The sequence below is a fragment of the Bos taurus genome, chromosome 6, assembly GCF_002263795.3.
Source record: "Bos taurus isolate L1 Dominette 01449 registration number 42190680 breed Hereford chromosome 6, ARS-UCD2.0, whole genome shotgun sequence".
Taxonomy (NCBI): Eukaryota; Metazoa; Chordata; class Mammalia; order Artiodactyla; family Bovidae; genus Bos; species Bos taurus.
This window is the reverse complement of record NC_037333.1, coordinates 92,965,963-92,981,501: the sequence shown is the minus strand read 5'-3', so window position 1 is coordinate 92,981,501 and position 15,539 is coordinate 92,965,963. Positions and strand designations below refer to the sequence as shown.

At 40.8% G+C, this 15,539-nt stretch overlaps 1 protein-coding gene across 1 annotated transcript in view; it reads right to left on the bottom strand.

The window, feature by feature from the left end:
* Positions 1-15,539, bottom strand: part of FRAS1 (Fraser extracellular matrix complex subunit 1) — a 534,366-nt gene that overhangs the window by 313,986 nt on the left and 204,841 nt on the right. Inside the window, 4 exon segments of the mRNA XM_059887796.1 lie at positions 963-1,057; positions 1,060-1,095; positions 3,545-3,704; positions 15,286-15,378. Coding sequence (XP_059743779.1) covers positions 963-1,057; positions 1,060-1,095; positions 3,545-3,704; positions 15,286-15,378 — 384 coding nt within the window.

The window sequence follows — 15,539 nt, the reverse complement described above, 5'->3', positions numbered from 1 at the left end:
CCATGGATACAAAATTTATTTGCAATTGACTTTCGCCTGCAAATCTGTATGAAAGAGTAATGTTTTGAAAATCCGATCAGTTTTTTTGTTTGTTTGTTTTACTTTTAAAAAACATTTTTATAGAAGTTGCGCTCTGGCCACATAAAGTCCTTTTTTTAAGGACTTTAAAAATAAATAAACTTGTTTATTTTTAATTAAAGGATAATTGCTTTACAGTATTGTGTTGGTTTCTACCAAATATCAACATGAATCAGCCAGAGGTCTACCCACGTTGCCTCCCACTCAAACATCTCTCCCACTTCCCCTCCCCCAATCCCACGCCTCTAGACTGTCAAAGAGCCCCAGCTTGAGTTCCTGGAGTCAAACAGCAAATTTCCATTGGCTATCTATTTTACATATGGTAATATATGTTTCCATGTTATTCTCTCCATACATCCCACCCTCTTCTCAGATCAGTTTTAAATGAAGAACAAGTTCCCACTATTTTAAACCTCCCCACAAAAAAATCCTTTGGTAATCTGAACCATTAAGAATTAAATCATGTACATCTGGATGATCAGGTTCAAAGAAACATCTATATGTCTTTAAAAAGCAGTCTGTACTTATATATTGACAAGCAATAACAATCCTATCATCTTACTGAATTTTCCAGATGTTTGGCTAGACATTTTTGGAACACCTGCAACTAGAGTTTGGCGGCTCCTCTGTGTGTATCCTGAAGGCTCAGTTTCATTCTGTAACAATTAGCTTAAATGACTGGTAATTAGACCTATCTGTAGCTGTTAAGGGTAAAAGAAATGTCTCAGGGGTGGTCTCCAAAACTATAAGGAAAATAAAACAGCTTTTGCTTCTCGTTTTCAGTACTTGCAAGGCCTGCCTGCCATCATCTCAGAAGAGACTCCAGGTTCCCAAATAGTGAAGTTAACAGTCTGTGAAGGGTCTTCTGAGGCTGTCTTCCTTACCTGGTTACAAAACAGAGGAGGACACTGAGCTGCAAAACACTGGGCGACCCCATTTCTACACACACACTTGGCGCACCGACTCAATGGCCAGTCCTCCCATCTTGAAACACATGGCCTTCGTAGGAACAGGATTCTGGAAGGTTAGAGCAGTAAGGGTTACTGAGGGTGTTGCACAACCTAGATAGCATATTAAAAAGCAGAGACATTACTTTGCCAACAAAGGTCTGTCTAGTCAAAGCTATGGTTTTTCCAGGAGTCATGTATGGATGTGAGAGCTGAACTATAAAGAAAGCTGAGCGCTGAAGAATTGATGCTTTTGAACTGTGATGATGGAGAAGACTCTTGAGAGTACCTTGAACTGCAAGGAGATCCAACCAGTCCATCCTAAAGGAAATCAATACTGAGTGTTCTTTGGAAGGACTGATGCTGAAGCTGAAACTCCAATACTTTGGCCACCTGATGTGAAGAGCTGACTCATTTGAAAAGACCCTGATGCTGGGAAAGAGTGAAGGCAGGAGGAGAAGGCAACGACAGAGGATGAGATGGTTGGATGGCATTACCGACTCAATGGACATGAGTTTGGGTAAACTCTGAGAGCTGGTGATGGATAGGAAGGCCTGGCATGCTGCGGTCCATGGGATCACAAAGAGTCAGACAGGACTGAGTGACTGAACTTAACTGCTCCATGATCTCAGGGCTGGCTGCATCTATGCCAATGCAGTCACACATAGTCTTGTGCTCTGGGGCATGATGCAAATTAGGGGGCCCTGGGCTTGGGGTATAGCTCTGGAGCCACTGTATGGAGTTCTCAACTTTCTCTCTGAGTTTCCTAAGTGAAGTCTGGTGGGAAATGTAGCATTTCCAGGGGTTTGGAGCCTCAGTTCATGAATGGCCCTACCTCCCCCTGCCTCCTTGCCTTCCTGGGTTCTCAGGAGCCTGAGCCCAAATTTGTGCCCAGTGAAAGCCACCACCCTCCACCCATATTGGATACCTGGGTACAGGTGCCTCAGGAGTGCATGCACCCTAAGTACCACGTAGCAGGAGGGGTCTAGGGTGCCTGAGGAGGACTCACCCACCCAGCAAATATCCCCATGCCTGAGGGTGGGTGACATTAACAGCAAATTAAAAACATGACAGGCTGAGAAAGATCATGGAAGAAAAACCAAAGCTTCCCCCACCCTGCTTTTTGAACAAGTGAACTGAAGTCACTCAGTTGCGTCCGACCCTTTGCGACCCCAAAGGACTGTAGCCTACCAGGTTCCTCCATCCATGGGATTTTCCAGGCAAGAGTGCTGGAGTGGGTTGCTATTTCCTTCTCCAGGGAATCTTCCTGACCCAGGGATCGAACCAGGGTCTCTCACATGGTAGGCAGATGCTTTACTGTCTGAGCCACTGGGGAAGTGCTTTTTGAACAAAGGGCCCTGCATTTTTATTATGCACCCAGGAAATTATGGAGTTGGCGCTGGCTGATCCTCCAATCTCTCCAGGCAAAATGCTTCCAATAGATTTTTCTCATGGAGAGTAAATCAGAAATTCTCCTAAAATGTAAGAAAAGAGCCCACAAACCCAGACAGCCCACCCTCCACCCCATCCCTAAACACTGTGGTTGGAATAATTTTCCTTGCAGGCTTATCTGGCCCAAAGTTGGCTGGCTGTGTTTTTCTGGTGGGTGACATCTGAAATGCAGGAGGAATGCACTCTACTTTCATCATTCCCTTACCATATTTTGCCATCCCCAGAATGATTCTCCAGGGTAAATGGTGGCCAGGAATGGAATAACTGGGAATCAGAAAGAAGCCAGAAGTCTTTTTAAAGAGAAAAGGCAAGATTACAATATATCTTCCAGGTACTACTTAAAAAGAGTAATTTGAGCTATTATACACCAGGAGAGAATATAATACAGCAGTGACAATAATTTGTATTTGTTTTGAAGTATATGCTACTTAAGTATAAAAATGGAAAGGGAACATATAACTCTAAAATGTAATAAAAGGGTACTCGGTCCCAAGCATGAATTTTAAGTAGAGGGCTGGAAGCATATGCCTGGCTTGCTGGGCTGTGCCTCAGTTCACAGGCAGGCATAATCTGTCCAGCAAAGAGGCCATAAAGACAAATGAAATACTGCTTCCAGCTCAGTGCATTTTGGAGAAAGACATGAAATCTTAAAGACCAGCCATCAGACTTAGTGTTGTGATACTACTGATACCCAGAAGTGATGTTTGTTCTTCTGTCCACCAAAAGCCGTAGGAACTACCTGGGCCTTATGGAATCATATCAAAGGATCTGATCCTTCCTCCTTTTTTCCTCAAGAGCTGCGAACACAAAGGGTTTCATCCGGCCAAGACAAAATAATAAATCAGAGAGCCTCAGCACCCTAAGTTTGGAATGGAGCTTAAGCATTTGTTCCAACCTCACGGTTTACAACATCACTTCCTGCCGAGTGCAAGGCTATGGCTCGGTTCCAATAAGGAATGGGGTCAGGGATCTTTGAGCCACACACTAGGCAAGAAAGAGAAGAGTTGGGATGTCACCAGGTAAACCTCACAGGCAAAGAGGGTCTCTCTCTACAAGCTCATACTCACTCCCAGGGCCCACACAGACTGGGCAGCAGCTCCCTTCGGGGATGAATTCCAGCTCCTGGTGTCCACACATCAGTGGTGGGCATGGTTGGGGGGCACATCGGACTTCCCCATGAGTGCAAGAGCACGTGCTGCAAGGGGAGGAGGCCCACGCTGTCCCGTGCTGGGTGTTAGGAAAAGAAAAAGAACGTTACTGTGAGAACATAGACTTGCATTTGATCAAACAGAAACAAGCCTTCTCTTAAACAAGGGAATGACGGAGCTCCAATATGACAGAAGAACGCTCTAGGCTTATAAGGTTGAAATCAGAGTTTGCAATATACGAAGGCAGAGACCAATTTAGCAACTGATTTTTATTTTCCTTTTTAAAAATTTTAAAATTTATTTTAAATGGAGGATAATTAATTTACAATATTGTGATGGGTTCTGCCATATATCAACATGAATCGGCCACAGGCATACATGTGGCCCTCTCCCTCCGTCCATCTTCCTCCCCACCCCAGCCCTCTAGGTTGTCACAGAGCATAGGCTTTGGGTTCCCCATGTCATACACCAAACTCCCACTGGCTATCTATTTTACATATGCTAATGTATATGTTCCCAATGTTATTCTCTCAAATCATCACCCCTCTCTTTCCCCACTGTGTCCAAAAGTCTGTCCTTTACATCTGTGTCTCCTTTGCTGTCCTGCACGTAGGGTTGACAGTACCATCTTTCTAGATTCCATACACACGCGTTCATGTACAATATTTGTCTTTCTCTGACTTCCTTCACTCTGTATAATAGGCTCTAGGTTCATCCACCTCATTAGAACTGACTCAAATTTGTTCCTTTTCACAGCTGAGTAATATTTATCCTTAAGATTTTATGTTTGAAAATTCCAAAAAAGCACAACAATGAAGGAAAAATCACCCCAATCCCATTATTTAAAAAACTTCTATGAGGACCAAAGTAAAATATGCATACATGCATCCATATCTACTGAATTCTTTACACTAGCTACATTATTCTCAGCAGCTCATACTCCGATTGTTTCTTTTTTGCCTTTTACCCTGATGAGTGTCCACACTCCCGTCCTCTCTCTCCCTTCCCCAAGTCTTCTCTCTCTCTCCTATCCCAGAGATCTTATGGTCCCAGGGAAGGTGGGATAGCCAGCAGAAGGCACCTGTCCAACCAGTAAGCCAACTCATTCCTGGTGAGGGTGCCCATCTACACACACCAGAAGTTCCTGGCCCACTTTAGGCTAGGACACCACCTTCCCAAAGCTGGCACTGTACTGATGATCTAACATATCCATGCTTTGATACATAACATTTACTAACTACCAAAAGTATCTAAGGGCTTCCCTGGTGGCACAGATGGTGAAAAATCTGCCTGCAATGCAGAAGACCTGGGTTCGATCCCTGGGTTGAAGATCCCATGGAGAAGAGAATGGCTACCCAGACCAGTACTCTTGCTGGAAATCCCACGGACAGAAGAGCCTGGCAGGCTACAGTCCCTGAGGTTGAGTCAGACACAACTGAGCAGCTAACACTTTTCAAAAGTATCTAAATAAGCCATGCTCAGAGGGCAGTGGAGAATCATGAATGTAAAAAGCTACAAATATGTCGATTGTTTGGGGAAGTAGCTATCAAAATACATTATGTTCTCAATGGCAGAGTGGAATGATGGTGGCCTTTTAAAAGACGTATGCAAAAAAGTGAGCTTAATCAATAAAGTTTCCTCCTATAACATTTTCTTCAATAGTGCCTTCCTCTGCCTGTATTAAGTGTAGTATATGATGAAATCTGATTCTGCACAGATCATATATAGGCTTCTATTAAAAACATCCCACGTTCTAGGTGCTCAGTCATCTAACTATAATCTGGGGATTTCAACTGTGTCACTGAGAAGCATGGAAAATAAACATCCTCTTGCTACTCCTCAAGCCAGCATCCAGAATAATTATTCCCCCTCTCTCAAACACAAAAGAACTCTGTCTTACCTAAACAAGTCACTATGCCTTTATTGTGCAAGTTGCTGCCAGGTTGCAAGCATGCCAAGTTTGACATTTGGGAATTACTAATAACTTGTGCTATTATTGTAACAATAATAGTAATAGGTTGTCACAGCCATCTAAATTTTGGGGAACCAAGACATTGCCTTGCCATCATGAAGATTACTTTCCCAGGACCTACTGGGAGTACCAGAGGACAGAAACGTAAGGAATGTACTGACTTGGATGAACAAAAGGTTTCCGTGGAAGTATATGTGTCCTCGGATCACAGCTCAGTTCTCCCTGCCTTGGGGACTATGCGTGTTTCACCTAATCTTTCTAAATTGCAGTTTCCTGGTAGAGAAACCTGAAATGGTATGAAGATAACCTGCTCACTTGGCTATTGTAAAGGTTGCATGAGGTAGTTGTTAAAGAGGCAGCAAGGGAAGTGGCACGTAGGAGATGCTTAACCCTTTCCCCATGAGTCCATGGCTTTCCTACTCCTTTTCACACCTATGTGCTGCCTGGGATCATGGCAACAGACCGGGATGCCAAGGCCAACTCCTCCCCCATCAATTTTTACTTCTTCTATAATTAAATATAAAACTTCAAATTTAGTACAGCATATAAGTAAATGGGCAAGTCCACAACTGGCTAATAAACTGTTAGCTAATAAAACATAGCAGGCAATTGACCTTTATGCTTTAAAAGGCCTAAGCATAAAAGCAAAGGAAGAAATGATAGGAGAAAAACTGATACATTCTGATGAGTTAAACTTTTAAAAGTCAAATATATTGAATACATTGGGAGAAAAATTTTAAAGGTAAATGACAAACATTTTTTCTAAATGCAGATCATTAATTAGAATTATACTCTAATATATAAAACCATTTACAAGCAATAAGAAGAGACTGGAGGTGAGATCAAAATGATAGAGTAGGCAGATTCTGAGCTCACTTCCTCCCATGGACACATCAAAATTGCAACTACATACAGAACAACTCTCTTTAAGAACAACCTGCAGGCTAGCAGAACAGCTCTTCTACAATTAAGGATATAAATAAAAAACCTCATCAAGATGGGTAGGTGGGGACACATACCCTTGGAAGGGAACCCAAACGCAGAATGGAATATCACAAACTTGGAGGACCTCCCTAAGGAGTGAGGAATTCAAGCTCTACACTGGGTAGAGCTCTACACTGGGTCCCATAGCCCTGGGACTTGCTCTGAAAAGATGAGGCCCCACAACTGGATTTGAAAACCCGTGAGATGGACATCTGTGAAAGCCAGAGAACTATAGGAAACCAAGACTCCCCCTTAAAGGGCTTGTGCACAAACTTACTCTCTCTGAGTCCCAGCACAGAGGCAGCAGTTTGAAAAGTTGCCATTCTAGTCAGCCTGCTAAGGCAGCCCCAGCCCACCCTCGAGCCTGGGCCCACTCCAACTCTAACCATCCCACCAACATGGCAACCCCAGCCCAGCCCAGGAGAGCCATGGCTGGTGTCCACTTCAGCTCCAGGCATCTTGGCAGGGATGCCTCAGCCCAGCCTAAAAGACCCTAAAACCCACCCCACCCTTTCTGCTCCACCCCTAACTGGCCTGCCAAGTTTCATGTGCCACCCAGCACATGAAACCTACATTGGAAACACTTCTACACAAGACCACAGCTCCAACAGCAGGAGAGATAACAGTTTCACCTAATTCTCAGGAATAGACACAGAAAATCAAATGAAATGAGCACATAGTTCTTTCCTGTTCCAAAGGAAAGAACGAGATAAAACCCCAGGGGAAAAAAACTCTAATGAAATAAAAGTAAGTAAATTACCTGATAAAGAATTAAAAAAATTGAATTCTCTATTATAAGCATCATAAAGATGCTTATAGAAATTAGGAGAAGAATGGCAGAAAACAGGGAAAACTTCAACAAAGAGTTAGAAAATATAAAAAAAGAAACAATCAGAACTGAAGAATACCATAGCGAAAAAGAAAAATACACTAGAGGGTGTCAAGAGCATTAAATGATATGGAAGAATACATAAGCAACACGAAAGACAAAGTAATAGAAATCACCCAATCACTACCGCAAAAAATAAAAAAAAGAATTTTTTAAGATGAAGATAATTTAAGACAGTATCAAGCATACCAACATTTGTATTATCAGGGTCTCAGAAGGAGGAGAGAGAAATAAAGGGGCAGATAACTTACCTGAAGAAACAATGGCTGTAAATTTCCCTAACATGGGGAAGGAAACAGCCTCAAACAAGATGAATCCAAAGAGATCCACACCAAGACAGATCATAATTAATACGGCAAAAGATAGAGAATTTTAAAGGCAGCAAGAGGCATACAATGCACAATATTCAAGAGAAGTCCCATAAGCCTATCAATTTATTTTTCAACAGAAACTTGGCAGGACATAAAGGAGTAGTGTGATATATTTAAAGTACTGAAAGGAAAAAACTCATAACCAAAAATACTTGATACCAAGGCTATCATTCAGGATTGAAGGCAAGATAAAGAGTTTCTCAGACAAGCAAAAATTAAGGGTCCATCACCTCTAAACTGGCCCTACAAAAAGTGCTAAAAGATCTTCTTTAGAAGTAAAGGTTATAATTAGAAACAAGAAAATATATGAACAAAAAGTCTCTTTGGTAAAGGCATATACATAGTAAAGCCAAAAGATCAACTACTTGAAAAGCAAGTAAAATTAAAAAAAACAAAAATTGGAAAATCAACCATAATTACAATTTGTAGTTAAAGAATAGACAGGGTAAAAAATGTAAAATATGACATTAAAAACATAAAATGTGTTGCAGGGGAAGTAAAAATCTAGTGTTTTTAGAATGTGTTCAGACTTAAGTGACTATCAGCTTAAAACCAACATATTTGTAAACCATACAGCTGATATGGGATTAATATCCAAAACATAAAAAGAACATATACAACTCAATATTTAAAAATCCAATTAAAAAATGGGCACAGGACCTGAAGATTCGTTTTTCTAAAGAATGATGCAAAGATAGCCGACAGGATGGTGAAAAGATGCATGACACCACTAGTCGTGAGGGAAATGCAAATCAAAACCACAATGAGATATCATCTCACACCGGACAGAATGACTGTTATCAAAAAGACAAGAGGAAACAAGTGTTGGCAAGGGTGTAAAGAAAAGGGAACCTACCTGTACTGTTGGTAGGAATGTAGTTGATACAGTTATTATGGAAAGCAGTATGGAGATTTAATTTTTGAGGGAAAATTACAAATAAAATTATCATATGATTCAATAATTCCACTTTTGGTATTTATCTGAAGAAAACAAAAGCACTGATACAAAAAGATATATGCACTCTAATGTTCATATCATTGGAACATTATTAATGACAAGATATAGAAGCAACCTAAGTGTCCATCAAGAGATGAATGGATAAAGAAGATGTCACACACACACACACACACACACACATACACACACACACACACAAATAATACTCATCCATAAAAAAATGAAATTTTGCCACTTGCAAAAACATGGATAGACCTAGAGGTGAATTATGCTTAGTGAAATAAGTTTGATAGAGAAAGACAAATACTGTATGATTTCACTTATATTTAATATATGGAATCTAAAAAGTAAAACAAAAGAATAAACAAAACCAAACAGAAACAGACTCAGAGATACAGAGAACAAGCAGGTGGCCATCAGAGCAGACAGAGTATGAAAGAATGGGTGAAAGAGGCAAAGGGGACTAAGAAGTACAAACTTCCAGTTATACTAATAAATTAATAACTCATAGGCACATAATGTACAGCATGGGAATATAGTCAATAACACTGAAATAACTTTATATGCTGACAAATGGTAACTAGACTCACAGTAGTGATCGTTTCATGATATATAAAAATATTGAATCACTTTGTTGTGCATAGGAAACTAATACTATATTGTAAGTACACTGTACTATATTCCTTAAAAAAGAAATAAAATCCCAGTGAAAAAAAATAGCAACAAGCTTGTAGAATATTCAACTTAAATATAGAACTTTATTAACTACAAAGAAATATTAATAAACTTAAATGATATATTTTAATATCAATATGAGAAGTGTTTAAAATTCACAGTAGCTATTGTTAGTAAAGCTGCAGTGGAGTGGAACTCTCCTACCCAGAGACTCGTCTCATGATAGCACCCGGAACAACTCTGCCAGGCGGCAACTACCCTAGGTAATCGGACTTGAAAAAAAGCCGTATTACTGGTAATATTCCCACTGCGGTTATCTTTAGACAGAGAAGACTTAAAATTGAATTTTAATGACCATAGATGTCACAGCTTCAATACTCAAACTCTTTAGATGCTTTGACCTACTAATTTCACTTTTAAGAAGTTATCTGAAGAAAATGATCAATGACACACAAAAAAGTTTGAATACAAAGAATTCCACCTCATTGTTCATTACAGTGAAATTGAAAATATTTTAGTGAATATTGGAAGCTACCCAAATGCCTAATAATAGGCACCTAATAAATAATAATGTTCTAATAATAATAAAATTAATAATAATAAATCACATTCTCCAAGAGTATTCCAAGGGGAATTATTTACTGCATGTTGTATAAAAATTAAGCCATAAACTGTACACGGAGTATAATTACCTTATGTGAAACCATGTATATCTCTATCAATCTACCCATCCATATTCACTACCATCTCCCGTTCACCCCCCAAAAAAAACAACTGAGGAAACAATAGTGGTTTTCATAGCTGGAGATAACTAGTGGATTTTTATCTGTTTGCATATTTTTTCCACATTTTCACCAATAAACTAATACTCACTTTGTCATCAGAGAGCAAAAGTACTGTTTAAAATATCTAATAAATCATTTATATATCTTAAATAAGTAAAATTTGAAAGCATCTTATAAAGTAATTAGAAGTGAACATCTTTATCCTACTAAAAGTTAAGAGATTGCTTCTAAACATTCAGACATTAAAACAAGAGCTCGTTTTTGTTACTACTGAGAAACACTAGCTGTCATTTCTCAAACACTTGCAATCATACCACCTCTCAGACTGAGACCACAAAAATTAATTATAATAACAACCTGTCAATCGCCAAAGCGTTTTCAACTGTAAGGCAAGAGGGCTATATTAGCTCATCTCTTTGGTACCTTCAAGCTCTCCAGTGATGTGAATCTATTATCTATCTCAAGAGACATAAAATTTAAGCAACGGATTCTCCCTTCACAATAAGCTTGAGAATTATGGGAATAACAAAGAACATTTGTCAGGGTGACTCCACTCTTGATGTCAAAGCCATAGAAGCTAGACAGTGATCCAAACTGAACAGAATGATGGAGAAGAATTACTCTTACCTCTCTGAGAAAAGTCACCTCCACTTTCATCTCCTACTCCTATTCCTAAGTCAGTGACACCTCTCTCACCAGAAGGAGACCAGAGATCAAGGAGTTTGATACATGCTGATAGATAGCTAGATCATAGGTAGATAGAGAAGTAGCCAGATAGATGGTAGATGGACAGATAGATAGAAAGATAGACGGATAGATAGATAGATGACAGATAGGGGACAGATATTAATACATGATATATAAACATATTTTTTTAATCTCACGGTGTTGTCTATAGTCACAAATGTTTTAATTTTCATGAGCACAGTTAACAGCAAAGAAAGCTCTGTAATATCAAGAAATAATGCATATACAAAGCAATGCTCCCATAAGACCTGTGTTGTAGCTGTACCATCCCAACACCATTAATACCTTTCTGAAACATGAGACTTTGACACTGGGCAAAAGCACATTCCGCAGACAACATCTTAGACATATTCTTTTGCATAGCCAAATAACAAGTCGGGTTGGCTGTTGACTTAAGTCCAAAGGAAAGATACGGTCATAAAGTATTTGTCTGGCTTACAGACAGAACAAAAAAATAATTTTTCTTTATATAATTTGTTCCTGTTATGATGTTATAGATCCAGAATACTAAATATCTGGGGATGTTTGGTGCATATTGTAATTACATCCTCTACTTTGATGAAAACAAGGCTGCAGAATTCAATATTCATCTCTTCCCTCACACACATAAATTAGTTCTCCTTTTAGCCTCACAGCCGGGCAAAGCAAGCAGACTTCTTCCACGCTCCTGTACTCAATCAGATGTGGGCACTGGGGCATTACCACCTGCCACTTTTCTTTTTCAGCAAATCTCCAAGCACCATCTTCTCGGACAGGACATTATCTGGTGCTGAGATCAAATTAGTAAAGAGGAAAAGAAAGAGGTTAAGGTCCTTTCTCCTCCCTTTCACAAGCTAATTTGTGGGGAAAAGACCAGGGAAAAAGCATTCCAACACCCTTTAGGAAAACATATTTCAGGCTTGTCTCCCTAACTGGTTGGCAAGGCTGGGCAGAGATCCAAAAGCTAATTTGAAAGGATAGCTTTGGGAGGTCATGGATGAAATAGTCTCCCCAAATGCTGACTGTAATAAGCCCATGCAAAACTCTTAAATAACCTGGAGTCTGCCAAAAGGCTCAAGTGTTTTTCTCACTCCAAGGAAGATGTAGGGGCTTGTCTGGACTTGCTGGAACACCGGCCCACGATGCCAGAAAAAGAGGTCCCCTCATGAGGCAAAGTTGTTTCATTAAAGGTGGCCTTGTCATGCCACCCTGAGCTCAACCCAATCTTGATTCTCCTTCCCTTCAAGTCTATTCCCTGGGGATAGCATTGCTGTAACAGATTCTCTTCCCGCTACACTTACTCTACCCTAAAGCCACTTCTAAATCTCTCTTTCAGGGGAAAGCTTCCATTTCACCACTGCAAAGCTCTCAAAACATCAGGCTATTTTATATCTACAGGGAGAGAGACTCCATAACCTGCCCTATGGGATACAAGCCGGAGGCTAAAGAGAGGATTACCGACGTTCAACAGGAGAAGCAGTGCTCTGGAAACTGCTTTCTAAGAGAAGCAAAGGGAGCAAAACAGAAAAGGCTCCAAGATTCAGGAACAATCCTAGTGATGCAAGTGACAAGGGGAGATTCAGACCCAACCCAGACAAGCATTTAACCCACTCAAGGAAATGAATAACATTAAGAAGGATTTGGCAAGCATCTAAAAAGGTGAAGAAAGAGAGGAAAGAAGAACAGAAAGACGAGAAACATGATCATTTTAAATTGATTAAGACTGAAAGTAGAGAATTTTATCTCAACTTTAAAAAAGCTGTTCTTCTATTTCTATTTGGAGAAGTAGACCACTAGGGATTTGTTTTTCTCCTTCAAACTACAGTTCCTAAAATCCAGCCTTCTTCTCAGTTACATCAAGTTGCAGAAATATAATTATAACACTTTCCGGGGGAGTAGATTCTGAAAGTTGCATATGGGAAAACAAGCATGCACGCTGTCTTACCCAGTTTAGAGCTTTCCGTGTGCTGTGTTAGAAGAGAGGGGTGAATTGCAAGGGAGGAGGGGAGAAGAAGATTTTCAAAACTCTTCCTGAAAAAGTAGAAGGTCAAGCAGATTTCTAACTAACCCATCTGCAGATCTGTGGTCCTTGAGCCACTCGCCAAACAGGTCAGGTGGTCAAAGATCAACATGCCCGTGGGACAAGGATATGGATAAGCTGGAGCAGGATTTACTTATTGCTTGAGTCCTGATGTTTATTGAGCACCTACTCTGGGAAAAGTTCAGCGCCAAGAATCAGGTTAGGTGGGGGATAAGGAAGATCACTGTGAAGGTACACAAAATATTGTCAATGTTCTCAGAAATCTTAAATCAAGAAAAGAAGATCTCACAAGTGCAAGAACAGAAGACGAGCAAGCAAATGACAAGTGTCATTAGAGAGGCTATGAAAAGTCCCTGATACCCCCTCTTACTTGAGATGTTTGTTATTCCTCCAGATCTTGGCCTTATTTTACATCCTAGGGCTCCCTTATTTGAAAAGTTCAGCTTGGGATTTTTTATCTTGATCCATATACCTGCCCCAATCATTATGAACTTTCGTTAATTCCAACATCAGCCTGCCCTGCAGCACCTTCCATTTCACAGGAGGTCCTCTAGCGTGGTTTCCACCACCCTACATAACACAGACTGAATCAAGCAGCATGTGTGTATGCTCAGTCACTTCAGTCGTGTCCAACTCTTTGTGACGCTATGGACTGTAGCCCACCAGGCTCCTCTGTCCTTGGAATTCTCCAGGCAAGAACACTGGAGTGGATCTCCATGCCCTCCTCCAGGGATCTTTGCCACCCATGGATCGAACCCACATCTCCTGAACTACAAGCAGATTCTTTACCGCTGAGCCACCAGGGAAGCCCTAAATCAAGCAGCACAGGGTGACACATGGTATGAAGACACAGATCCTACCATTCGGATCACACACCATGCTATTATTTGGCAACACACTGTGCTGATGTGAAACAGTGGCTTCCTCAGGTGATGCGGAGCCAATGGCTAAGTGAGGTGATCCTGTCCCAGGGGAATATGCACTGTCCCCACTGAGTTTCAGGTATGCACCCTGAATAGCAGCCTAGACTGGGTATATCAATTCTGGCTAACCTATTATGCTCTCTGCTGAAAGGGTAGAGACACTAACTTGGAGAAAGTTTTGTATGAGGTGGAAGATGAAGATTAAAGCAAAGAGTGTCTTTCTATCACACTCGGCTTCACCTGCTGCCTCAGGGGAGTATGCAAGCATGAATGGAGATGAACTGTAGCCATCCAGTTTCAAAATTTCTATTATAGTCCTTGCAATGGTCCTTTTAAAACAGTATTTAATATCTCTAAGCTAACCCTGCAAGATCTGGAATGAGAAAATGTAATAAAAGAACTTGAGGGTTGATTTCTAGTATTGTGGTGCTATGGGCTTCCCAGGTAGCCCCAGTGATAAAGAACCCTCCTGCCAATGCAGGAGACTTAAGAGACTTGGGTTTGATCCCTGAGTCAGAAAGATCCCCTGGAGGAGGGCATTCTCCCCTGAAGAACCTTATGGACAGAGGAGCCTGGCAGGCTACAGTCTATATGGTTGCACAGAGTCGGACACGATTGAATCAACTTAGCATGCATGCACTGTGGTTCTAAATGAGGGGAGTGGGCATTTTCATTTTGCCCCTCTCCCCAGGGGAAAGACAGCCACACCTACAGACAGTTCTGGTTGTCAGGACTGCAGAGGATACTAACAGGTGATGGGTACTGAGAGGCTGGAGACGATGCTAACCATCCTATACTGCAGAGGATGGTCCTCATTACAAAGCCTAATGTGTGCATAGTGCTGAAGCTTACAAACTTCACATTGAATGAGGAGTCAGAAGACCAGGGCTCCAGGCCAAGTCACACCACCTATTGGTAATACATGGGGCCAGTATCTTCCATTCTTTGCAATTCAACTCTTCCATCTTTAATACAGGAGTCATCTACTCAGGGTTGTTCATAAAATCAAGTGGAAAATTTATGTGGTACACAAAGGCAAGGTGGCCTTTTATTATTCAGCATTACAACTTCTTCATCATCAACATTCTCAGACTACCCTTTAGACAGACACAAATTCAATCAGCAAATATTTACCTGGGCCTCTGAAATAAATAGGACAGTTTTAATCTTATCCAAGAAACCTAAGTGCCCACGGAAAGTCAAATAAGGCTGAGGTCCTCCCTAGCCCAAACAAAGGAGAAAAAAATCCTCTCGTGTCAACACAAGTTTAGCATTCAGCTTTCCTTTGTCACTGATCTACAGACAAGGAATCAACCACGGGTTAGAAAATACTTACCCCGTGAATTTTCTTTTCATAATGGCAAGATCCAGGCATCCTTGGCACACATTCAGGGCAGCACTGGTTGGCGGGTATTTGAAGCACTTCCCCCTGAACATTTAAAAGCAGCTCAGTGTAAAATAGCAGCAGTGAACACAGTCATATCGAATTCACTAAATCTCGTGAGTTGCCACGGGTGACAACAATAAACAGGATAAACAGAATACACTAACAAAAAGGACTCTCTGTCATGAGGAGCTTCTCTCAAAGCT